Source organism: Mobula hypostoma, chromosome 7 (genome assembly GCF_963921235.1).
Source record: "Mobula hypostoma chromosome 7, sMobHyp1.1, whole genome shotgun sequence".
NCBI lineage: Eukaryota > Metazoa > Chordata > Chondrichthyes > Myliobatiformes > Myliobatidae > Mobula > Mobula hypostoma.
Genome location: NC_086103.1, coordinates 185118919 through 185145081, shown reverse-complemented (window position 1 = coordinate 185145081; position 26163 = coordinate 185118919). Strand labels below are relative to the sequence as shown.

At 44.7% G+C, this 26163-nt stretch overlaps 1 protein-coding gene across 5 annotated transcripts in view; it reads right to left on the bottom strand.

Annotated features, from left to right (window-relative positions):
* Positions 1-26163, bottom strand: part of numa1 (nuclear mitotic apparatus protein 1) — a 181695-nt gene that overhangs the window by 60752 nt on the left and 94780 nt on the right. For all 5 annotated transcript variants that reach the window (XM_063054722.1, XM_063054721.1, XM_063054723.1 and 2 more), the window contains 5 exons: positions 21868-21982; positions 19183-19340; positions 17804-17918; positions 11657-11774; positions 1794-1934 (listed from right to left, as the gene is read on the bottom strand). In XM_063054722.1, coding sequence (XP_062910792.1) covers positions 1794-1934; positions 11657-11774; positions 17804-17918; positions 19183-19340; positions 21868-21982 — 647 coding nt within the window. The remainder of the gene's footprint in view (positions 1-1793; positions 1935-11656; positions 11775-17803; positions 17919-19182; positions 19341-21867; positions 21983-26163) is intronic.

The following is a 26163-nucleotide window of genomic DNA, read 5'->3' as shown; positions in this document are numbered from 1 at the left end:
ACAATGTTTTGTGGACAGATGAGACAAAAGTTGAACTTTTTGGCAGAAATGCACACCGCTATGTTTGGAGGAAAAAGTGCACTGCACACCAACACCAAAACCTCATCCCAACTGTGAAGCATGGTGGAAGGAGCATCATGATTTGGGACTGCTTTGCTGCCTCAGGGCCTGGACAGCTTGCAATTGTTGAGGGAACAATGAATTCAAAATTGTATTAAGACATTTTACAGGAGAGTGTCAGGGTAGCAGTCCATCACCTGAAGCTTACTAGAAGCTGGATAATGCAACAAGACAATGATCCAAAAGACAAGAGTAAATCAACAACAGAATGGTTTAAAAAGAAGAAAAATTGTGTTTTGGAATGGCCAAGTCAGAGTCTAGACCTTAACCCAATTGAGAAGCTGTGACATGACCTGAAGTGGGCTGTTCATGCAAAGTATCCCAGAAATAATGAATTGAAACAGTTTTGTATGGAGGAATGGTCTAAAGTTCCTCCTCGCCATTGTGCAAGTGTGATCAGTAGCTACAGGAAACGTTTGGTGGAGGTTATTGCTGCTAAAGGGGGTTCTATCAGTTATTAAATACAAGGGTTCACATATACTGAGGGCAGTCCACAAATATTCTGTGCCTTCACACAACTCACTAATCCTAACCCGTATGCCTTTGGAATGTTGGAGGAAACCAAAGCTCCCGGAGGAATCCCACATGGTCAAGTGGATAATGCATCATCCTTAGTGATGGCAGTGGAAACTGAACCCTGATTGTTGGTACTGAGATGCGGTTATGCAGACCGCTACACTTCTGAGCGGCTTCATGGCTTGCGATCTGTGACCCTGTATTATCATACACGGCAATGTTTTAGTCGGGAGATTGAGTTCAAGAGCCATGAAGTAATGTTGCAGTTCTGTAAAACCCTTGGAATATTGTTCTCAGTTCTGGTCATCTCGTTACAGGAAGGATGTGGAAGCTTTAGAGAGGATGCAGAGGAGATTTACCAGGATGCTGCCTGAATTAGAGGCCTTTTCTCTTTGGAGTGAAGGAGGATGAAAGGTGACTTAGAGGTGTACAAGATGTGTGGACATGTGATCATGTGGACCAGCAGAGATTTTTTCCCAGGGTGGAAATGGCTAATATGAGGGAGTATAATTTTAAGGCGATGGGGGTAGGGTGGGAATGTCAGAGGTAAGTTTTTTTATACAGACAGGTGGGTGCATGGAAAGACCTGCCAGGGTGGTGGTAGAGGCAGATATGCTAGGGACGTTTAAGAGACTTTCAGATGGGAACATGGATGGTAGAAAAATGGGGGGCTATGTGGGAGACGTTAGACTGACCTTTGAGTAGATTGAAAGGTCAGCACAACATTGTGGACCGAAGGACCTTTTCTGCACTGTACTGATCTACGTTCTCTGAGCTTAAATGCAGGCCCCCTGTTTTATTTATTTTTATTTAGAGATACAGGTCCTTTTGGTCCAACGAGCTTGTGCCCCACAGTTCACCCATACGACCAATTAACTTGCTAAGATGCAAGACTTTGGCATGCAGGAGGAAATCGGAGCACCTGGAGGAAACCCATGTGGTTATGGGGAGAATGTATTAAATTCCTTACAGACATTGGCAGAACTGAACCCCTGGGTCATTGGTGCTGTAATGGTGTTATACTACTGTGCTATGCTACGGCACGGGCTGTCTGTAAGGAGTTACACACCGTACTTTATCTGACAGGTTCACAGGCAGATCACTCTCCAGTTGTGCTCTCTCTCTCTCACACACACACACACACACACACACCGTACTTTATCCGACAGGGCCACGAGCAGATCACTCTCCAGCTGCTTCTGTTTTCCCTCCCAAATTGGCATGGCTGACTCATGCTCATCTGCCAGCTCGTTCAGGGCCTTCTGCGATTGTGCCAGCCGATTTCCCAAGTCACGAACCTACAGCAAAAGATGGAAAGAGGATTGAAGATACCTGAGATCCAAGTGGGACGGTCAATGCCAGTGATGCTGGGTCCACAGGCCATAAGGTGAACAAATGATGACAGATAATTGACCCACTGAGTCTACAGGTGATGTCTGCTGACAGTAAAGGTTGTGAACAGCCTGTCTTAGCCCAACAGATTCTGTGCTTTCAAAGCAAAATATTCACTTTATTTTAGAGATCAGCTTTATTTGTCACATGTACATTGAAACATATTGAAATGTGTTATTTTTGTGTCAATAGCCAACACAGTCCAGGGATTGTAGTGGGGGCAAGCTCTTAAGTGTTGCCACACATCCATCACCAACATAGGATTCCCACAACTATCCTTAACTGTACATCGTTGAACTGTGCGAGGAAATTGGAGCACCCATATAACCACATGTGGTCACAGGGACAACATACAAACTCCTTTCAGACAGCGGTGCAAATCAAACGCCAGTTGGAGATCGCTGGTGAAACGAATGCCAGTCAGAGATCACGGGTACTATGAAGTGATTGCGCTAATTGCTACACTACTATGCCACCAAACGTTAATTGTAATGGAGATTAAAGTCCAGCCAGTTGACAGCATAATGGATCGACCGTAATTGTGAATGATGAGTTAGTAGTAGATCTGATTATTTCAGTACTCAATCAATTTAATCTTCATAATAGAAGTCTCTTTAACTGCTGAACCAATTAACTGAACAAATGGAGAGACTGTAATGGATGAGAAACACTCCTACTGAACAGCAGCTCATTGTATTTACCACTCACAGACAATGAAACATAATTCAAAGCCCAGAAACAGACTGACACGCATGTAGTTCATTAACTAACTGCTGATAAGCTTGTCTTTTTGTTATACAAGACCTAAGATATCGAAGCAGAATCAGGCCATTTGGCCCATTGAGTCTACTCCAACATTTAACTCCATTCTCCTGCCTTCTCCCCGTAACCTTTGACAACCTGACTAATCATGAACCTATCAACCTTCGCTTTAAGTATACTCAATGACATGACCTCCAAAGCAGTCTGTGGCAATTAATTTCACAGATTCACCACCCTATGGCTAAAGAAATCCCTCCTCACCTCTGTTCTATATGGATATCCACTATTCAAAGGCTGTGCCCTCTGCCCCTAGACTCCCCACTACAAGAAATATCCTTTCCACATACTCTCTATCTAGGCCTTTCAATATTCAATAGGTTTCACTAAGATCACCCCCTCATTCTTCTAAACTCCAGTGAGGACAGGCCCAGAGCCATCAAACACCCCTCATATATTAACCCTTTTATACCTGGAATCATTCATATGCACCTCCTCTGGACACACTCCTTAATATCGTTCCTTGAACAACACAAGGGTCATCATATACACGCCACCGTTTCACCCAGATGAGGGCTTCTATCAACTGAGGCAGATTACCTGGGCACCATGGTAGCACAGTGGTTGGCCTGACGGTATTACAGCTCAGGTGTCGGAGTTCAGTACAGGTCATTGTAAATTATTCTGTGATTAGGTAGGTTTAAATACTGGTCGGTCTGACTTGTGAGCTGGAAGGACCCATTCCGCACTATGTTGCTAAGTCATCTAATCACATCTATCGGGAACAGCCAGGACAACAGCCAGGATCTTAGGAGATGCAGACAAAGAGACAAAACAGTCAATGGAGCAAACAGCCTGAATCAAACCACACTGGGTTCCTAAAAACATTACAGGTTTCCCCCGCCATCCGAAGTTAGAGCATTCCTATGAAACGGTTCGTAGGCCGAAATGTCGTAAAGCGAAGAAGCAATTACCATTTATTTATATGGGGAAATTTTGTGAGCGTTCGCAGACCCAAAAATAACGTACCAAATCATGCCAAATAACACATAAAACCTAAAATAACAGTAACATATAGTAAAAGCAGGAATAATATGATAAATACACAGCCTATATAAAGTAGAAATACTTTTCCACAATCATTGCTGGCACTGTTCGCTGAAGCGAAAATCTCACGCAAGCGCTCTCGGTAGCAAAAATCTCACGCAAGCGCTGTTGGCAAAAACACTCTCTCCAGTAACCTTTAAGCTATGAAGCTGCCAAATCATACCAAATAACACGTAAAATACGCAGCCGATATAAAGTAGAAATAATGTATGTACAATGTAGTATCACCTACTGGAATTGGGACGACAGCGCCGAGTACACTGATGATGGTGTGTTAGACGGAATCGTCGCAGGTTGGGGTGGTGCAGTGGCCCCCACCCTCCAGGCTGCCGACCGATACATTGCCGCAAAGCATGCAGTGGTGCAGCGGTAGCCGGGAGGCATCCAGCACATCTTTAAGAAAAAAGCCAAAATAAACATGCTAATTAATCAGGTGCCGCCCGACACGTAATTGTCAGCCCAGATCAGTGCCGATTTCCGATTGCGTCGTCTCTGATCTGGGCCAACATTTACGTGTGGGGCGGCACCTAATTAATTAGCATGTTTATTTTGGCTTTTTTCTTAAAGATGTGCTGTGTGCCTCCTGGCTACCGCTGCATTCTCTGCAAATTGGTATCTGTCTGTGGCCTGGGTTTTGGGCTGGTGGGACACTGGGGTGTCATCTCGTCGTCTGTTTCCATTAGAGCAGGCAGCTCATCTTCTTCTATCTCTGCCCGCCTCGATGTCGAAGGTCGAGGTTCGTCGTCTGCTGTGGCTGATGTGGAAGGCTTGCTTGACTGCTGAGCCTCGCGCATTTTTCTATCATACAGTTCTTTGTAAGGACTCAAACCATCCTACAAATATCCCCTAAACCGACGTACCCTTTCAAAATTAAAGTCGTACTTTATCATTACTCATTCGGTTTCGATTGTTATCCTTTTTTCTTCCAATTGCATCAGCTCTTCATCCGTCAGTTCTTGGTCATGGGATGCCAAAACCTCTTCAACATCATCTTCGTCAGCTTCCACAAGCCAAACTCACTTTGTCCTTGCTTCGTTCACCACGATCGAAACGCTTAATTATGTCTAGTTTTACGCTAAGTGTAACACCCTTACGAGCTCTTTCAGGCTTTTCCGATACCTCAGAACTCATCTTGCAAACGGCTGCTCACAGGCACGTGTTAAAGCAATGCCGTTCTGAATCCGAGGGGAGAGCGGCTGCTCGGGGCGCGCGCTGCCTTTTATCGCGGGCTGATTTTTTTTGTAACAGTGAGGTTTCATAAAGCGAACGTTCGAAAAGTGGGGGACACCTGTACAATCTAGGTTTCAGGTACAGCAGCATGAAGGAGCCACACTTAACATTTTAGAACACCATCTTCTCCTCTGCCATCAGATTTTGGAAAGGTCCCAGAACACTATCTCGCTATTCTTCTTAGCCGTTAGTTAGTTAGTTAGCTATCTATATACTTATTCTAACTTGGAGTGATTTTTATGTTTTGTTCTGTATTGATACCACCAAACAATAAATTTCAGAGCCTATGTCATGATAATAAATCTGATTCTTGCATTGGGTTCACTCATAGTCACAGATTCATTGAACACTACAGTGCAGAAACAGGCCATTCAGCCCACCTAGTCTGTGCTGAACTGTAATTTTGCCCAGTACAATTGATCCACACCTGGACCACACCCCTCCCATGCATATACCTATCCAAATTTCTCTTAAATGTTGCAATCGAACCCACATCCACCACTTCCACTGACAGCTCGTTCCACACTCCCACCAGCCTCTAGGTGAAGGAGATCCCCCCTCAAGCTCCCCTTAAATATTTCAACTTTCACCCTTAACCTATGACCTCCAGTTCTAGATCAGGGCAAAATTTACATGGACTACGGATAACATGGACATTGTTTCATAACTCCGATTTAGGTGTTGCCCTAGCATTTAAAATTTATATATTTTTAAGCATTTTGATGACATTATAGAAAACACTAACTCTGCCATGAATGGCCCCAAATCCAACTGTGAAAGGAGGGTTTGGCATGGGGCTAGTAACCCTACCCTGTAAAAATTCAGAGCCACAGAAGCTCCAAAGACCTCATCCCCGGGAGAGGAAGGATCTTCACCTGGAAAACATACAGATTGGGCCACACTTGCATTTGAAAGACTGCCCTCGGGCACAGGACTCTGGTGAGCTGCTTTTGGCAGCCTAAGCCCAAGTAGGGGTGATGGATTTAAGAAGAATAAAAAATATTAATAAAATGTTTAAAATATCAACTTTAAACTTTTTGGAGTTTTGGTTTTAAGCTTCCTAACCAATGGGACCTTATTTTAAATACTTCACCACTGATGTATATCAGTGTACATGGGAATAAACGGGACCTTTTCAGAATGGCAGGCAGTGACTACTGGGGTACCGCAAGGCTCAGTGCTGGGACCCCAGTTGTTTACAATATATATAAATGACTTAGATGAGGGAATTAAATGCAGCATCTCCAAGTTTGCGGATGACACGAAGCTGGGCGGCAGTGTTAGCTGTGAGGAGGATGCTAAGAGGATGCAGGGTGGCTTGGATAGGTTAGGTGAGTGGGCAAATTCATGGCAGATGCAATTTAATGTGGATAAATGTGAGGTTATCCACTTTGGTGGCAAAAACAGGAAAACAGATTATTATTTGAATGGTGGCCGATTAGGAAAAGGGGAGGTGCAACGAGACCTGGGTGTCATTATACACCAGTCATTGAAAGTGGGCACGCAGGTACAGCAGGCGGTGAAAAAGGCGAATGGTATGCTGGCATTCATAGCAAGAGGATTTGAGTACAGGAGCAGGGAGGTACTACTGCAGTTGTACAAGGCCTTGGTGAGACCACAACTGGAGTATTGTGTGCAGTTTTGGTCCCCTAATCTGAGGAAAGACATCCTTACCATAGAGGGAGTACAAAGAAGGTTCACCAGATTGATTCCTGGGATGGCAGGACGTTCATATGATGAAAGGCTGGATCGACTAGGCTTATACTCGTTGAAATTTAGAAGACTGAGGGGGGATCTTATTGAAACGTATAAAATCCTAAAGGGATTGGACAGGCTAGATGCAGGAAGATTGTTCCCGATGTTGGGGAAGTCCAGAACGAGGGGTCACAGTTTGAGGATAAAGGGGAAGCCTTTTAGGACCGAGATTAGGAAAAACTTCTTCACACAGAGAGTGGCGAATCTGTGGAATTCTCTGCCACAGGAAACAGTTGAGGCCAGTTCATTGGCTATATTTAAGAGGGAGTTAGATATGGCCCTTGTGGCTAAAGGGATCGGGGGTATGGAGGGAAGGCTGGTACAGGGTTCTGAGTTGGATGATCAGCCATGATCATACTGAATGGCGGTGCAGGCTCGAAGGGCCGAATGGCCTACTCCTGCACGTATTTTCTATGTTTCTATATTGCATTATAATCACTCTCACTCCTGAACATTAGATTATAATGCAGTAGATATACTTCAGTGGTGAAGCATTTAAAAAGGTCCCACTGGTTAGGAAGTTTAAAACCAAACTCTAAAGCAACACAACCAATGCTGAGGGGTGTTGACTTACCAGGGTCCAAGGCCAGAGGCAGTGATATCAGCCACTTGTAAAGGAAAAACTTTAAGACCACAGTGACATCACAGAACAGCAGGAAGCTGATTGGTTGGTTAATGTCAAAGTCTTTGTTGACTCATTGTGGGTTGAATGAAGAAACCAAGAGCAGAGTTTCAAAATGAGGCAGTAATTTGTGGCTCTCCACAGTTGCCATTGAATCAGAATCAGGTTTAATATCACTGAACTACGTCATTAAATTTGCTGTTTGGTGGCAGTAGAGTACAATACATAAAAATAAAACAGAATTACAGTAAATATATATTCAAAAATTAAACAGAAAGTGCTAAAAGTGAGGAAGAAAAAAATATAGTGAGGTAGTGTGCATGGGTTGGTTGTCCATTCAGAAATCGGATGGCGGAGGGGAAGAGCTATTCCTAGGATTTTCACAAAAATGTCTCTAGCGTTCACAGAAAATGGTGTGAAAAGAAAACAACATCCAATAAACGGCAGTTCTGTGGGCAAAAATGCCTTGCTAATGAGCAAGGTCAGAGGGGAACAGCCAGACTGGTTCAAGCTGGCACAGGAGTACATTCAGCCAGAGACTCATTCCACCGAGATGCAACACAGAGCGTCATAGGAAGTCATTCCTGCCTGTGGCCATCAAACCTTACAACTCCTCCCTTGGAGGGTCAGACACCCTGAACCAATAGGCTGGTCCTGGACTTATTTCCTGGCATAATTTACATACTACTATTTAATTATGTATGGGTTTATTACTATTTAATTATTTATGGTGCAACTGTAACGAAAACCAATTTCGCCCAGGATCAATAAAGTATTACTATGACTATGACATTGACAGGAAGACGACAGTGACCCAAATAACCACAGTGGTGTGCAGAAGGGCATCTCTGAAAGCATAACACGTCAGACCTTGAAGGGGATGGGCTACAGCAGCAGCAGACCAAGAACATACACTCAGTGGCCACTGAGTTAGGTACAGGAGGTAGACAGTACAGTGGACACTGGATGTACATGTGACAAATAAAGCTAACTTTTACCTTTATCTGTTTTAGGAAAGCTGAGATGTGTTCAAGCCAGATGCCTTGCACCTTAGGGTTAGATTCATTCCCTGACAGGTGTGGGGATAGATCAAGATTCAAGATTCAGAATTATTTAATCTCATTTCCAGTACACAATTGTAAAGGAGAACTAAATATTCCCTACTCTGGATCCAATGCAGCACAAACAAAAGATCACAATACAAAAAAGAACACAATAATAATTTTAAAAAAACATTAAACATAAATAGGTAATATAGATTCTAAATAGGAGAAAGGCCAATTTTGATGGTACCAGAAAGCATCTGGCAAGTATGGTCTGGGACAAGTAGGCTTGGTAAGTGGGAGGTCTTCTAAAGTGAAAATTTGAGCGTACAGAGTTTGAATGGTCCTGTCAGAATAAAAGGCAAGGATATCAGGTTTAAGGAACCTTGATTTTTGAGAGATACTGGCTAGGAAAAAGAAGGAACTGCTTAGCAGGCAGGAACAAATAAGGTACGAGGAGTAGAAGAAAAACAAGAAAACACTTAAAGAAAGAAATCAGGAGGGCTAAAAGAAGGCATGAGGTTGCTCTGACAAACAAGGTGAAGGAGAATCCTGAGAGCTTCTATAATTATATTAAGAGCAAAAGGATAACCCGGGACAAAACTGGTCCTCTGGAAGATCAGCGTGGTAATCAATACATGAAGCCAAAAGAAATGTGGTAGATCTTAAACGGATTTTTTTGCATCTGTATTTACAGAGTCTATAAATTTGAGGCAATGCAGAAGCCAGGTCATGGACCCTGTACAGATTACAGAGGAGAAGGTGTTTGACTTCCTGAGGCAAATGAGGATGGATAAATTCCCAGGGCTTGACAATGTGTTCTCTTGGACCCAGTGGGAGACCAGTGCAGAAATTGCTGGGACGCTAGTGGAGATATTTAGAACATCCTTTGCGACAGATGAGATACTGCAGGATTAGAGGATAGTTAATGTTCCATTGTTTAAGAAAGGCTCAAAGAATAAGCCAGAAAATTATAGGCCGATGAGCCTGACATCAGTAGTGGGAAAGTTTCTGGAAGATATTCCAAGAAACCAGACGCATGAATATTTGGATAAACATGGACTGATTAAGGACAGTCAAATTGGCTTTGTGTGTGGTAAATTGTGTCTAACCATCTTATAGGGTTTTATGAGAAAGTTACCAGGAAAGTTAATGAAGCCAATATACCTTTATGGGAGGCTGGTCAGAAAGGCTCAGCGGCTTGGCATTCAAAATGAAGTAGTAAATTGGATTAAGCATTGGCTTTGCAGTAGAAACCAAACAGTGTTGTAGATGGCTACCTATCTGACTGGAGGTCTGTGACTAGTGGTGTGCTGCAGGGTTCAGTGCTGGGTCTGTTGTTTATCAACGATCTGGAAGATTGGGGGTATAATGGACATTGAGGAAGACAAGATTTGGAATTTTATATTGAAATTGTATAAAACTTTTGACAGGCCTAATTTGGAGTATTGTGTACAACTTTGGTCACCTACCTACAGGAAAGAGTGCAGAAAAAAATTACAAGAATGTTGCCAAGACTTGAGGACCTGAGTTATAGCAAACGCTGAATGGGTTAGTACTTTATTCTTTAGAACATAGAATATTGAAAGGAAACTTGATGGAGGTATCCAAAATCATTAAGGGTATAGATGGAGTAAATGCAAGCAGGCTTTTTCTGCTGAGGTTGGGTGAGACAACTAGAGGTTACAGGTTAAGGGTGAAAGGTGAAAGGTCTAAGGGGAACAAGAGGGGAAACGCCTTAACTCAGAGGAAAGAGTGGAATGAGGTGACAGCGCAAGTGGTAGATGCAGGTTTCATTTCAACATTTGAGAGATATTAGGATATATACATGGATGGGAGTGGTATGGTCCAGGTACAAGATAGATTAATGGCTTGGCGTGGGTTGAAGGCCTGTTTCTGTACTGCGGTGTTCTATAACTCTATAGCTTATATTCATAGATAGATTTGAGTGTCAATAAAGTGACACTAGGCACAGGAGTGTCTGTACAAAAGGTGACTGACAGGAAATGATAAAGTAGTGATGGTTGGGGGTGTGGAGGGGTGGGTTAGTGGGTGGAGGTGTTGATCAGCCTTACTGCTTGGGGAAAGTAACTGTTTTTGTCTCTGGTGGTCCTGGCATGGATGTTACATAGCCTCCTCCCTGATGGGAGTGGGACAAAAGCAGAGTGGGTGGGATCCTTCATGAAGTTACTGGCCCTTTTCAGGCAGTTTTCTGTATATTTGTCCTTGATGGTGAGTAGACTGGTGCCAGTGATGTGGATCAGTAGGGACAACTAATCATACGATTAGTGACCATTAGAGACGATCTAGTTACAGCTTAGATCTATTCCAACTGGCTGAAAGAGGCAAGGTAATCAAAGCCAGAAGTCTGGATGATGAGAGATCCAGTTAGATGACAAAGAAAAAGCATTAGCGATTAGCGTTATTTACATCTTATAGAGGTTTATAAAACCATGAGGAGCACAGATAGGGTAAATGCAAGCAGGCCTTTTCCACCGAGATTGGGTGAGACTACAACTAGAGGTCACAGATTACGTGTAAAAGGTGGATATTTAAGGGCAACTTCTTCACTTAGAGACGGTGTGGGTCTGGAATGAGCTGCAGTGGAAGAGGAGGATGTAGGCTTGGATAGGTTCAAACTTGTGAGATCTGATGAAGGGTCTCAGCCCAAAGCGTTAATTCTTTATTCCTCGCCACAGATGCTGCCTGACCTGCCGAGTTCCTCCAGCACTTTGTGTGTGTTGCTTTGGATGGATAGGGTCCAAGCACGGGACTAGACAGAAAACCAGTGTGGTGCGTAGCAGACTCGATGGGCTGAATAACCTTAATTCTACTCCTACATTTTCTGGCAGTGATACGAAAGGTCTGTTTCGGAGCTGTCGTGCTTTAATGACCCTATAAATAGTTGTTGAAGCAGGCAGATTAGCAACAGTTAAAAGCCATTTGGATAAGTATGTGTACAGGAGATATTTAGATACTTAATCACTACATGATACCAAGGTTGGGAAGGGTGTGATATGTTTCATTTTCACCCCAGACGCAGCATGTAACGTGGTGGGTAGCTTCAGCCCTGCAAGGGTCAGGTACAGTACAAGGTGTTACTGATGATTACCTTGTACGAGAGGTTTCCATTTTCCTCCTCAAGTTTATCGATCTTTCGCTCCATCTGACTTTTCTCGGTCTTCAGATCCTGACTCTGCTTCTGAGTATCACGCAGTCTGTTCAATAAACTGCAGAGAGCAAGTAAAAACTAATAAATACACAATGCCTCCGAGAGGAAAACTGCACAGTTAAACTAGTAACTGGAAAATATATTCCTCTAAATAACACTACAGATAGTTGCCAGAAGCCTTTCTTCCCCTGCTCCTGCAATCAAAAGTTTATTCCCTGAGGGATATAGATAGGACAAATGCAAGAAGGCTTTTCCCACTGAGGCTGGGTGAGACCAGATAGGTTAAGGGTGAAAGGCGGAATATTCAAGTGGAATAACTGTAGGATGACACTGAGTCCTCCTTATCTAATCAACACACACACAAAATGCTGGTGAACGCAGCAGGCCAGGCAGCATCTCTAGGAAGAGGTACAGTCGACGTTTCAGGCCGGGACCCTTCATCAGGACTAACTGAAAGAAGATAGTAAGAGATTTGAAAGTAGGAGGGGGAGGGGGGAGATCCGAAATGATAGAAGACAGGAGGGGAGGGATGGATCTAAGAGCTGGGAAGTTGATTGGCAAAAGAGATACGAGGCTGGAGAAGGGAGAGGATTATGGGACAGGAAGCCTGGGGAGAGAGAGAAGGGGGAGGAGAGCCCGGAGGGTGGAGAGAGCAGGCAAGGAGTTATAGTGAGAGGGACAGAGGGAGAAAAAAGAGAGAGAGAAAAGGGGGAAAATTAAAAATATATTAAATAAATAAATTAGGGATGGGGTATGAAGGGGAGGTGGGGCATTAGTGGAAGTTAGAGAATTCAATGTTCATGCCATCAGGTTGGAGGCTACCCAGACAGAATATAAGGTGTTGTTCCTCCAACCTGAGTGTGGCTTCATCTTGACAGTAGAGGAAGCCGTGGATAGTCATATCAGAATGGGAATGGGACGTGGAATTAAAATGTGTGGCCACTGGGAGATCTTGTTTTCTCTGGTGGACAGAGCGTAGGTGTTCAGCGAAAGTGTCTCCAAGCCTGCGTCGGGTCTCACCAATATAGAAGGCCGCACCGGGAGCACCAGACGCAGATATCTCCCCAGCTGACCCAGGTGAGGGAGGAAGTGTAAGGCATGTGTAGCACTTGTTCTGCTTACAAGGGTAAGTGCCAGGAGGGAGATCGGTGGGAAGGGATGGGGGGGGGAACGAACGGACAAGGGAGTCACATAGGGAGCGATCCCTGCGGAAAGCAGAAAGAGGTGGGGAGGGAAAGATGTGCTTGGTGGTGGGATCCCGTTGGAGGTGGTGAAAGTTACGGAGAATTATATGTTGGACCCAGAAGCTGGTGAGGTGGTAGGTAAGGACAAGGGGAACCCTATTCCTAGTGGGGTGGCGGGAGGATGGAGTGAGAGTAGATGTGTGTGAAATGGGGGAGATGCATTTGAGTGCAGAGTTGATGGTGGAGGAAGGGAAGCCTCTTTCTTTAAAAAAGAAAGACATCTCCTTTGTCCTGGAATGAAAAGCCTCATCCTGACAGCAGATGTGGCAGAGACGGAGGAATTGCGAGAAAGGGATGGCATTTTTGCAAGAGACAGGGTAGGAAGAGGAATAGTCCAGGTAGCTGTGAGAGTCCGTTGGTTTATAGTAGACATCAGTAGATAAGCTGTCTCCAGAGATAGAGACAGAAAGATCAAGAAAGGGGAGGGAAGTGTTGGAAATGGACCAGGTAAACTTGAGGGCAGAGTGAAAGTTGGAGGCAAAGTTAATGAAGTTAACGAGCTCAGCATGCATGCAGGAAGCAGCGCCAATGCAGTCGTCGACGTAGCGAAGGAAAAGAGGGGGACAGATACCACTATAGGCTTGGAACATGGATTGTTCCACAAAGCCAACAAAAAGGCAGGCATAGCTGGGACCCATGGTTACACCTTTAGTTTGGAGGAAGTGGGAGGAGCCAAAGGAGAAATTGTTAAGAGTAAGGACTAATTCTGCTAGATGGAAGAGAGTGGTGGTAGAGGGGAACTGGTTAGGTCTGGAATCCAAAAAGAAGTGGAGAGCTTTGAGACCTTCCTGGTGGCGGATGGAGGTATATTGGGACTGAACTGAACATCCATGGTGAAAATAAAGTGGTGGGGGCCAGGGAACTTAAAATCTAATCATCAGTTTAACAGTGCCCTTCAATAGTAGTCTAAAGCCCTCCAGTGATGTACCTTATCACAGCTGCAAAATGGTGGATGGAATTTAATATGAAGTGTTGCACCTTGGGAGGACCAATTAGGGTAGGACTTACACAGTGAATGGTTGGCCACTGAGGAGTGCTGGAGAACACAGGGACCTATGAATACAGGTCCATAATTCTTTGAAAGTAGCATCAGAGGTAGATAGGATCCAATTTTATCCCTCACTATCCTTTTCCCACTAACTGTAGAAACCCTTTGGATTTAAGGTGAACATGAGGGGGAACTTTTTCACTCAGAGGGTGGTGAGAGTGTGGAATGAGATGTGAACAGAAATGCTGGATGCAGATTCGATTTCAACATCTAGACCATAAGATATAGCAGAAATAGGCCATTTAGCCCATCAAGTCTGCTCTACCATTTCATCATGGCTGATCCAATTTTCCCCTCAGTCTCAATCTCTTGCCCTCTCCCCGTATACCCTCATGCCCTGACCAATCAAGAAACTATCAACCTCTGCCTTAGCTATACATAAAGACTTGGCCTCCACAGCTGCCTGTGGCAAAGAATTCCACAGATTCACCATTCTTTGGCTAAAGAATTTCCTCTTCATCTCCATTCTAAAAGGATGCCCCTCCCTTCTGAGGCCGTGTCCTCTGGTCTTAAGACTCTCCCACCATAGGAACATCCTCTCTATCAAGACCTTTCACCATTCAATAGGTTTCAAGGTCACCTCTCATTTGTCTGAATTCCAGTGAATACAGCCCAGAGCCATCAAACACAAAAATTCAAAAGAAATTTGGGCAGGTACATGGGACTACAGAGAACAACTGTTTGGCACAGCCTACATGGGTTGAAAGGCCTGTTTCTGATCCTATGTCCTATGGTTTTATAAGATGTACTCTTGACTTCACTCTTACACAACATGACCTTGGACCTTACTGTCCGCCTGCACTGCAGTTTCTCTGTAACTGTAACTCCTTATTCTGCATTCTGTGATTGTTTTCCCTTGTACTACCTCAGCACACGGTGCAATGAAACGATCTGTGTGGATGGCAGGCAAAACAAAAGTTTTTCACTGGACTTCGGTACCTGTAGCAATGACAAACAATTTGATAAAAATTTGCCAAATGAGGAAAATATACAAATCAAGAACTAAAAATGATGGGAGCACTCAGCAGGTCAAGCCTCATTTGTGGAAACAGGAATACAGATACTGCTTCATTTTGAAAACTCCGATTTTGATTTTCCAGAAAAATGTGGTGGAATAATTCCAAAAGAAGATATAAACATCAAGAAAGTCTGAAAAAGAAGGGACTTCACTCCAAAAATGAGACCATAAGACATGGGAGCAGAATTAGGCCATTCAGTCCATCGAGTCTGTTCCACCATGGCTGATTTATTATCCCTCTCAACCCCATTCTCCTGCGTCTTGCGGCAACCTTTGATGCCCTGACTAACCAAGAATTTATCAACCTCCACTTTAAATATACCCAATGAATTGGCCTCCACAGCCAGCCGTGGCAATAAATTCTGCAGATTCACCTGAACACTTGATCAGCAACAGTCCATTTCTCTGATTTAACTCCTCTCCTCTCCATTCAAATCAATCAGATTCAAGATTGTTTAATGTCATTTCCAACACACAAGTGTAAAGAAGAAAAAATTGTTATTCCGGATCCGGTAGGGCACAAACAAAAACACAAGATAAAGAACACACTATTAAAGAAGCACAACAAATACAAATACAAAAGATAGCTTATATACATAGAATGACTGTATGTCCATAAAGTGATGCTCGACATAGGACTGTGACTATGACAGGAAATGATAAAGTAGTGGTGCTTAGGGATGTGGAGGGATGGTTAGTGGTGGAGGTGTTGCTTGGGGAAGATAACTGTTTTTGAGTCCAGCAGTCCTGCTGTCGATGCTACATAGCCTCCTCCCTAATGGGAGTGGGACAAGGGTAGGGTGGGTGGGATCCTTCATGATACTGCTGGCTTTCCTCCAGCACCTTTCTGTATACCCGTCCTTGGTGGCAGGTAGGCTGGTGTCGGTTGGGCAGTTTTGACCCCTGGCTTTAATAGCCTTCCTGCCCACCGCAGTGCAGTTTCTGTACCATGCAGTGATGTAACTTGTTATACTGCACATCTGTAAAATGATGTGAACAGATACTGAGGACTCCACTGCCAGTGGCACCCCTGAATACCAGAAGAGTGACATGACAATGTCTTAAGAAATTATGTGTTTGGTTAGACAGAAAACATTTCCACTTGTGGGCAAGACTAGACACTGAAACCTCTAATAAGCAATAGTTACTAAGAAATTAAGTGGAATTCATGGAGAAATCCGATCACTATTGGGAATATTTGAGACAATGTGCATTATGTTTAAAAGGAGACAGGAGTGTAAGAAATATGTGTAAATGGGTGAGATGAAGCAGGATGGAAAAACACAGAGTACAGCGGTTGGGACGTTACGCTGCAGTTGTGCAAGATGTTGGTGAAGTTGCACCTGGAGTAGTGTGTACAGTTTTGGCCACCCTATTAAACAGGCAAGAGTGCAGAGAAGATATTGCCAGGACCAGGTCATCATTCCCTGGAATGCAGAATGAGGGGTGACCTTATAGAGGTGTTTAAAATTATGAGAGGCATAATTATGAGAGGTGAATGGTAAAAGTCTCTTCCCCAGCCAGGGTAGAAGAGTCCAAAACTAGAGGGTCTAGAGAGGGAAAAAATTTATAAGAGACCTGAGGCCCATCTTTTTCACACAGAGGGTGTTGAGTATATGGAACGAGCTGCCGGTGGAAGTGGTAGCGGCAGGTACAACAGTATCATTTAAGAAGCCCTTGGATAGTAAATGGAGGGGAGGGGCTCGGACTGACATGGGCCAAATGCAGGAAATCAGGACTAGCTGGATGGGCACCCTGATTGCCATGGGCTAGCTGGGCTGAAAGGCTGCTATCTATCGCTCTGTGACTCTATGAACTTGTGTGAAACAGCCCAATTCTATGACTTAACTCCTCAACTGCTCCTTAAGCATTGTTATAGTGTTATAGCTGGAGGGGTAGTGGGGATAAACTCCCAGTGTCCCACTGCCTATTAAATCCTCCCGATGGTGTGCATCTTAAACAGCCTTGGACTACCAAGTCCAGCTCCTGGTCTTCACATGTGGCTTAGCGACTAAGCCCAGCGAAACAATTTCTATCGACAGGAGAAGGGGCAAAGGCAGGTTACTGGCACCTTAAAACCAGTTACTTAAGCCAGATGGGTGAGGCTCATTAGCCGTGGCTGGCCGGTCAGCTAGAAGGAAAACACTGATCTTAAACCTCTTTAGCCTTGCAGGAAGTAAATCCTGAGGAAAAGTCCGGAGCTGGAGTCCCTAAGGCAATCCTACATCGAGTTCAATGCCAACTACCATGGCAACGATGTGCCAAACTCCATCAGTATCTGCCATTCCTTTTGTTTCATCAGCTGCATGGAGAGGTGAAGCCTGCTACATGGGCAACAACTTGCTCTCCATATTATGGTCCTGGCTTCTGTACCAACTTCGCCTTGCAGCACTGAGCCACAGACAGTGCTGCACCAATGATGTAGACATCTAGGACACTCTACGGTTGCTCCAACGAAGACGCACAGCTCCTCTCCATTCAACCCCGTCAGGCTAGTGAGGACTTCTCTGCTAATGGCCTCCAGGAAAGGGTAGCACCACTACACACGCAAAATGCTGGACGAACTCAGCAGGTCAGGAAGCATCTACAGAGGTGAATAAACAAGCAATGTTTCGGGCTGAGACACTACATCAGGACAACTCCTGGGTCAGAGAATTCCTCAGATATTGATGAAGGGTCTGGGCTCTGGGACTGTTTATTCCCTGCTGAGCTCCTCCAGCATTTTCCATGTTTCTCTGGAATCTCCGGCATCTGCAGAACCTTGAGCTTATGAATACCTTTCACACTTTTCCCTCAGGTTGCCGAGTTCATCAGGCTGCTCCTCAGTGGCCTGCCTCTCCGTTAATTTCACCAGACGATCAACCTTCTGATGCAAGATGGAGACTTCTGTTTCTGGTGAAGGGAAACAAAATCACGAGAGTGTTATGTTGCTCTGACATCCAACGTGCTGTTCTGAACGCATCAGCCCTCACCGTGTTTCAACGTGCATGCAATGCCAAGAGACCAGTACTGATGGCTCAACTCCGTCCGCACTGAGAACGAAAGGCACGTCAGGGCCAGCTGAGACCTGCTGCTCCAATCCCTGGGGTGGAACTTGGAGCAAGAAATTTCAAAACCAGAGGGGAGCGTGCCACTTACTGAGTACAGGGTAACACTCAGGAAGGAAAGCTGACATGCTTATCGAGTCTTGGCTACGACTTTAATCTCACACCGACGGGGACAAGGACAACTCTAATAAAGTAACTTCAATCTCACAGCAATTGGTTCAAATCTAAAAGCACACAAGGAAGGTCAACTCTAATCTCAAATTAATGAGGTCCATTCTAATCTGCCCTGTTGAGTAGAACAGGAAATCCGAGAGTCTCTGAGCAGCTACAGAGCCAGAATGCAACAACTGAATGGGGGGGGGGGGAGCGGGGGTTGAATCTACAATTGCCTTTTATTTTTTAAATTTAGAGATACAGCAGTGGGGCAATGGCATCAACACAGGTGATGCCAACAGGCTCAATAAACTGATTAGAAAGTCTGGGTCTGATATAAGAATCAAACTGGACACACTGGAGGCTGTAGCAGAACAAAGGACCCTACGGAAGATCCTGGCAACTCTGGACAATGTTTCTCACTCTCTGTGTGCCATCTTGACTAAACAGAGCAGCACTTTTAGTAATAGGCTAAGACAACTGTGCTGCTCCAAAGAGCATTATATGAGGTCATTCTTATCCTCGGGCCATTAAGCTCTATAATGAGTCAATCTATAGCCAGGGAAGTGATGTCCCCTCCTGTTAAGACTGTTTGTGGTAACTTGTTTTTATTCTTTCTCCTTCTCTTCTAATATTTATACCCGTGCACTTGTAATGCTACTGTGACACTGTAATTTTCTTCGGGATCAATAAAGTAGCTATCTAACCTACTACAATCTACTAAGCCGTACGTCTTTGGAATGTGGGAGGAAAGGAAACTGGAGCACCTGGAGAAAAGCAACAAGGTCACAGGGAAAATGTACGAATTCCTTACAGATAGTGGCAGGAAATGAACCCGGGTCATGGGGGTTCTGATAGCTACTGCGCCGCTCACAAATGCACGTTTTCTCAAACACACATGGAGGCAAAACATAGAATGGGACCACATCCCACACTGATAGTTTCCCAACTGTTACCTTTCTCGGTGATCAGCTTGCGAGCCTCGGTCAGCTCAATCTCCAGATCATTGCGGAGCATCCGTGCATCCGCCAGCTGCTTCTTCATACGGCGCACCTGCACCTGCGGGGTCTGCATGAAGTCCCGCATTGGTGATGTCGGGGACGAAGGTCCACAACTGCGAGAGAGAAGAACAAAGAACAGTACAGCATGGAGCATTTGAGAGCTAACACTGTACTGTCCATTACTTTAACCACTGCCAGAGACATGGCCACCTTAATACCTGTATAACCAAAGCCACTTGATAACTAACACTATGCTTTACCCACTGCCAGAGATGGAGCCACTCTAATGCCTGTATAAGCAAAGCATATGAGAAAGCAAGGATGTAATGCTGAGCTGTTATAAGGCATTGGTTAAACCGCACTTGGACTATTGTGAGCAAAGGATACACTGGCTTTGGAGAGGGTCCGGACTCCGGAGGAGATTCACGAGAAAGATCCCGGGAATGAAAGGGTTAATATAGGAGTGTTTGATTGCTCTGGGCCTGTACACGCTGGAATTCAGAAGAATGGGGGATCTCACTGAAACCTATTGAATGTTGAAAAGCCTATTTAGAGCGATTGCGGAGAGGATGTTTCCTATAGCGGGGGAAGTCTAGGATCAGAGGGCGTGGCCTCAGAAAAGAGGGATGTCTATTGAGACCTTGAGGAGGAATTCCTTTAGCCAGAGTGTAGTGAATCTGTGGAATTCATTGTCATGGACTGCTGCGAGGGCCACATCATAGGGTATACTTTAGAAGTTGGTAGGTTCTCGATTAGTTAGGGTGTCAAAGGTTACAGGGAGAGGTAGGAGAATGGGGTTGAGAGGGATAATAATCAGCCATGATGAAATAGAGGAGCAGACTTGACCAGACCAAATGGCCCAATTTTGCTCCTTTGTATTATCTACTCATCTTGAAATTCTTATGAGGCACCCGATCAAAATATCCAGTGCATTAAACAGGGACTGCACTTTAAATGTCCTTCACTGTGGAGAAGTGCTTGAGATGACTGGAAACCACGGTTACCTGTCCTTTATTCCTCTACCTTCTGTGAGGAGGCTGAAAAAAGGAAATTGTACCATTGTAGCAGGTTACAGATGTGGCTTGGGCTTCGCTATACTGACAGAAAATGAATCTCAAGGTAGAACATGGTAGCATACGCGCACTTCGATTATAAATTTACTTTGAACTTTAGAACTATATGGTACATATTTATGGCACGGTAACAGACTCCTCCAACCCAACAAGCAAGCACTGCCCAATTACACCCATGTGACCAACTGAGAAGCTAAACTGTGGGAGGAACCCCATGCAGTCACAGGAAAGCCTTACAGACAGCCCTGTGAACTGATCCCGGTTGCTGGCACTGTAATAGCGTAACGCAGCCACTATACTACATACACATACACCCACTTCGATAATAAATTTACTTTGACCATTGAAGTTCAACCTTTGAATTATGTTGATGATGGAAGTAGAAAAGAACTAAAGGCGTGTATTTCTGTGGAAGATCACAACGGCTAAGGACAATTACTGGTTGGGAGACTGCTGCTTACAACAGTGAGGAGGAGGTAGAGTGAGGAATAATCAGTACATTTAAACACTCCCCTAACCCTTGATCACAAATTTCTTCAAACCTCCCTTTAAAACATTCCTACAAACTTGCCGGGAGTATTGTGTTCAGTTCTGGTCATCTTATTACAGGAAGGATGTGGGAGTTTTAGAGAGGATGCAGAGGAGATTTACCAGGATGTTGCCTGGATTAGAGAGCATGTCTTTTGAGGGTAGGTTGAGTGAGCTCGGGCTTTTCTCTTTGAAGAGGAAGAGAATAAGAGGTGACTTGATAGAGGCGAACAAGATGCTAAGAGTGGAGAGCCAGCGACTTTCTCCAAGGGTAGAAATGGCTAATACAAGGGGGAATAATTTTAAGATGATTGAAGGGAAGTATGGGGGGGGAATGTCAGAGGTAGGATTTTGTTTACACAGAGAATGGGGGGTGCACAGATTACACTGCCAGGGGTGGTGGTAGAGGCAGATGCATTAGGGACATTTAAGAAGCTCTTAGCCAGGCACATGGATGATCGAAAACAGGAGGGCTATGAGAGGGGCAAGGGTTAGGTTGATCTAGCAGTAGATTAAAAGGTCGGCACAACATTGTTGGTTGAAGGGCCTGTACAGTTCGGTGTCCTTTAAAAATGGAGTTATGGGTTGAGTAGGAGGATAGGATTAGATCGATGGTGGAGTATATTTATATAGGTCAGTACAACATTATGGGCAAAGAGCCTGTACTATACAGTTCTACACTCTAAGCACGTCAACTAAATGTGGTCACCTCTCTCTAACTGCTTTCCCTTGGGTCTGATGCCAAGTATTGAACAATGCTTCATTGAAAAAGCCTAAAGTATTTGATATATGAAAGTCATTGTGTGAATAGACAAAATCCTCGAACTTGACAGGCAAAAATCTGCAGAAGAACCGTGCTTATGCTTCAGGTCACATGATGCATTATTTCTCAGTTTCAGTGTTTTACTTTAGTGTAAATAGAGCCTGAACTAGGAAAAAGAATGAAAGAAATCCTTATGAATTGTATCAGGCTCCCCGGCTGTAACTGTGACAAGATACAAAGTGTGTCTGATGAGCAGGAACATTTTACACTACTGACCTGTAAACTTTGGATGACAGAAACTGGGTTTTTTGCCCTCCAGCTTTCCCATAGAACATCGGTGAAATTACTTCATCTGAGCTCGGGCTGTGCAGATGGGCCACTGGCGAGGAGGCTGTGAAGGTGAACACGGAATTAAGGTATCTCCTTATAACATTGTCACAAATTCTTGAGGTGGCGATCAAAAGGTGAAACAAAACACAGCAACGAGGTAAAACAAAGTGGAGTGACAAGTATGACAATGTAAGCTGAAGAAAGGTTAGGAGGGTAACCCATTCTCCCTAGGGTCAGGTGGTAATAGGTTTTAAGACCCACTTCAGTCCAGAGACTTAATCCAGACTGAGATTCACTAATGCATTGAAGGGAAAGCAAACCAAATCATAATTATTTAGATGATCTTAGAGCAGGTTAAAAAGTCGGCACAACATTGTGGGCCAAAAGGCCTGTACTGTTCTATGCTCTAAATCTAAAGTCTCCAACGTTCACCCTTTCCTCGCCCCAATCTATCTGTTTATTCTCCCCTTTTCCTCTCTCTATCAGCTTTCATAACCTGCCACCCTCCCCTACCTGTCTGTCATCTTACACCCCTCCTCATCTTGGAATCCTTTCTCACCACTCCCTTCTCTCTCTTTCTACTGACCACCCTCTGGCTAGCTGGGTCAAGAAATCCCTGCTCAGCTCTGTTCCAAATGGACATCTCTTTATTCTGAGGCAGTGCCCTCTGGTCTTCAACTCCCCCACTGTAAGAAACAACCTCTCCCCATCCACTCCATATAGGCCTTTCAATATTCAATTGGTTTCAATGAGATCCCTCATTCTAAACTGCAGCAAGTACAGACCCGTAGCCATTAAGCGGTCCTCATACATTAACTCTTTAATTCCTGGAATCATCTCCCCTCACCATTCTCAGAGCTGATACAACGTGTTGACACTAAATACCCACAATTCCTGTTCTTCCACTGATGACACTCGAGCCGCTAAGTTCCTCCACCAGATTGTTTGTTGCTCCAATTTCCAGCATCTGCCTTCTCTTGTGTCTCCAGTAAACCTGCAGTATCTACTATTCAGATAGAGGAGAGAGTCCACAGCACTATTCTGAAAGACAGTGGTGTCAGACCTTCTGGGAACCTCATTTATCATGAGTACATTTACATGGAGTACTGCCACAAGAAAGCAGCATCCATCATCAAAGACCCCCAGCATCGAGGCCAGGGGTTCCCAACCTGGGGTCCGAGGACCCCTCAGCTAAAGGTAGGAGTTCGTGGCATAAAAGAAGCCTGGGAACCCTTGATCTAAGCCATGCCTTCTACTACAACCAAGTAGGTACCAGAGCCTTGGGTCCCACACCACCAGGTTCAGAAACAGTTATTACCTCTCAACCATCAGGCTCCTGATGCAATATGGATAACTTCACTCACCTCAACTCTAAACTGATCCTACAGCCTACAGACTCACTTCCAAGGACTCCACACCTCACGTTCGCAATATTATTTCTTTTTTATTTGCACAATTTATCATATGTCAATCTTTAATGATAAAACCATAAGACATGAGAATTGGCCATTCAGCCCATCGAGTCTGCTCTGCCATTCCATCACGTCTGATTTATTATCCTTCTCAACCTTATTCTCCTCCCTGTAACATCTAACACCCTGACTAATCAAGAATTTATCAACCTCTGCTTTAAATATACTCAGTAACATGGCCCCCATAGCTGTCCGTGGCATGAATTCCACAGATTTACCACCTGTTGGTTAAAGAAATTGCTCCACATCTCTGTTCTAAATAGACGCCCCTCAATTCTGATTCTGTGTCCTTGGGTCCTAAATTCACCTTTCTATCCTCTCCACATCCACTCTGGCAAAGGCTTTTATATTCCATAGGGTTCAATAAAATTCCCCCTCCATTCTTCTAAACCCCCGTGAGAACAGGCCTACAACCATGAAATGCTCCTTGCAGATTAATGCTTTCATTCTGGAATCATTCTTGTGAACCTCCTCTGGACCCTCTCCAATGCCAGCACATCTTTTCTTGGATCAAGACCCAAAACTGCACACAATATTCCCAACTGCGGTCTGACCAGTGCCTCAAAGCCACAGCATCAAAGCCTTGCTCTTATATTCTAGTCCTCTTGAAAAGAATGCTAACATTGCACTTATCTTCCTTACCACCAATTCATTCTGCAAGTTAACCTTTAGGGAATCCTGCACAAGGACTCCCAGGTACCTTTGCATCTCCAATTTCTGAATTTTCTCCCTGTCAGGAAAATAATCCACACTTCTATTCTGACTACCAAAGTGCAAGACCATGCATTTCCTTACAAATCTACTATTGCCACTTATTTGCCCATTATCTCATTCTGTCCAAATCCTCTGTAGACTCTCTGCTTCCTCAACACTATCTACCCCGCCCACCTACCTTTGTATCGTCTGCAAACTTGGCCACAAAGGCATCAATTCCATCATCCAAATCAGTGACATATAATATGAAAAGGAGTGGTCCCAATACCAACTCCGTGGAACAGCACTTGTCACCAGCAGCTAATCAGAACCAGCTCCCTTTATTCCTACTTTTTGCCTCATCGTTGATCTTCTGTCCATGCTAGTATCTTTCCTGTAATAACATGGGCTTTTCTCTTGTTAAAACAGCATGTGTGGCACCTTGTCAAAGACCTTCAGAAAATCCAAGGAAACAAGCGGCCAGTGAGTGAGTGGGCCAGTGAAGGACTGGAGCTTTGAGGCTTTGACTCAACAGATTCTGGCAGCTGGACTATGGAATCAAGTCAATCAAGATTTGAATAGCTCAGCAGAAAGCAGTTAATTAGACAAACAAGATTTGAATAGCTCAGACTCAGCAGAAAGCAGCTCATTGGGCAATCGAGGTCAGGTGACCAAGCAATTTGAACAGCTCAAACAAATAAATAAAAGGGGAAGCTCAAGCAGAGTGGCTAGTGAGTGAGCGGGCCCCTGGAGCTTTGAGGCTTTGACGAGAAGAGGTGGAGGATGAGCTTGTTCTCAGTTAGTCTTTACAATGCCTCCTGAGACGGTGATGTGCCTCTCACGTGAGATGTGGCAGTCTTGGGGAACTCCCCTCTCCCGCAGAGTCACATCTGCCAGAAGTGCATACGGTTGGGCAATATGGAGGACTGTGTAAGGAATCTAGAGCAGCAACTGGATGACCTTTGACTCGTAAGGGAGAATGAGGCAAGTCATAGATGAGAACTACAGGGAGGTAGTCACACCTAGGCTGCCGGAAGCAGGTCGTTGGGTGACAGTCAGAGGGGAAAGCGAAGGTGAGTAGACAGGTAGTGCAGAGCACCCCTGTAGCCATTCCCCTGAATAATAAGTTTACCGTCCTGGATACTGTTGGTGGGGACGACCGACCAGGTGTGAGCCACGGTGGCAGGGCCTCCGGCACTGAGTCTGACCCGGTGGTGCAGAAGGGTGGCACGGAGAAGAGGAGAGTTGTCGTCATTGAAGACTCTATAGTCAGGGGAGCAGACAGGAGATTTTGTGGACGTGAGAAGGACACCCACATGGTTTGTTGCCTCCCGGGTGCCAGGGTCCGGGATGTATCTGACTGGGTGCACGACATCCTGATACGAGAGGGAAAGCAACCAGAAGTCATGATACATGTTGGGACCAACAACATAGGCAGGAAGAGGGATGAGGTCCTGAAGTGTGAGTTTCGGGAACTAGGCAGAAGGCTGAAGAACAGGACCTCAAGGGTGGCGTTCTCAGGATTGCTGCCAGTGCTACGTGACAGTGATGGTAAGAATTGGAGGAGATGGCAGTTGAATGTGTGGCTGAGGAGTTGGTGCAGGGGGCAGGGATTTAGATTTTTGGATCATTGGGATCTCTTCTGGGGAAGGTGGGACCTGTACAGATTGGATGGGTTACACCTGAACTCAAGGGGGAGTAATATCCTTGCAGGTAGGTTTGCTAGCATGGTTCGGGAGGGTTTAAACTAATTTGCTAGGGGAATGGGACCCTGAGCGATAGAGCAGTGAAAGAGTGCATGGAGTAAAGCCAGATCTAACATATAGAGAGGCTTTGAGGAAAGAGAAGTAGAATAAAGGGTGTACAGGTAGAAGGTAGAAGGGCTAAAGTGCGTGTACTTCAATACAAGAAGCATCAGGAACAAAGGTGATGAACTGAGAGCTTGGATACATACATGGAATTATGATGTAGTGGCCATTACACAGACTTGGCACCAGGGCAGGAATGGATTCTCAATATTCCTGGATTTCAGTGCTTTAAAAGGGATAGCAGGGGGAGGGGAGGGGAGGGGAGGGGA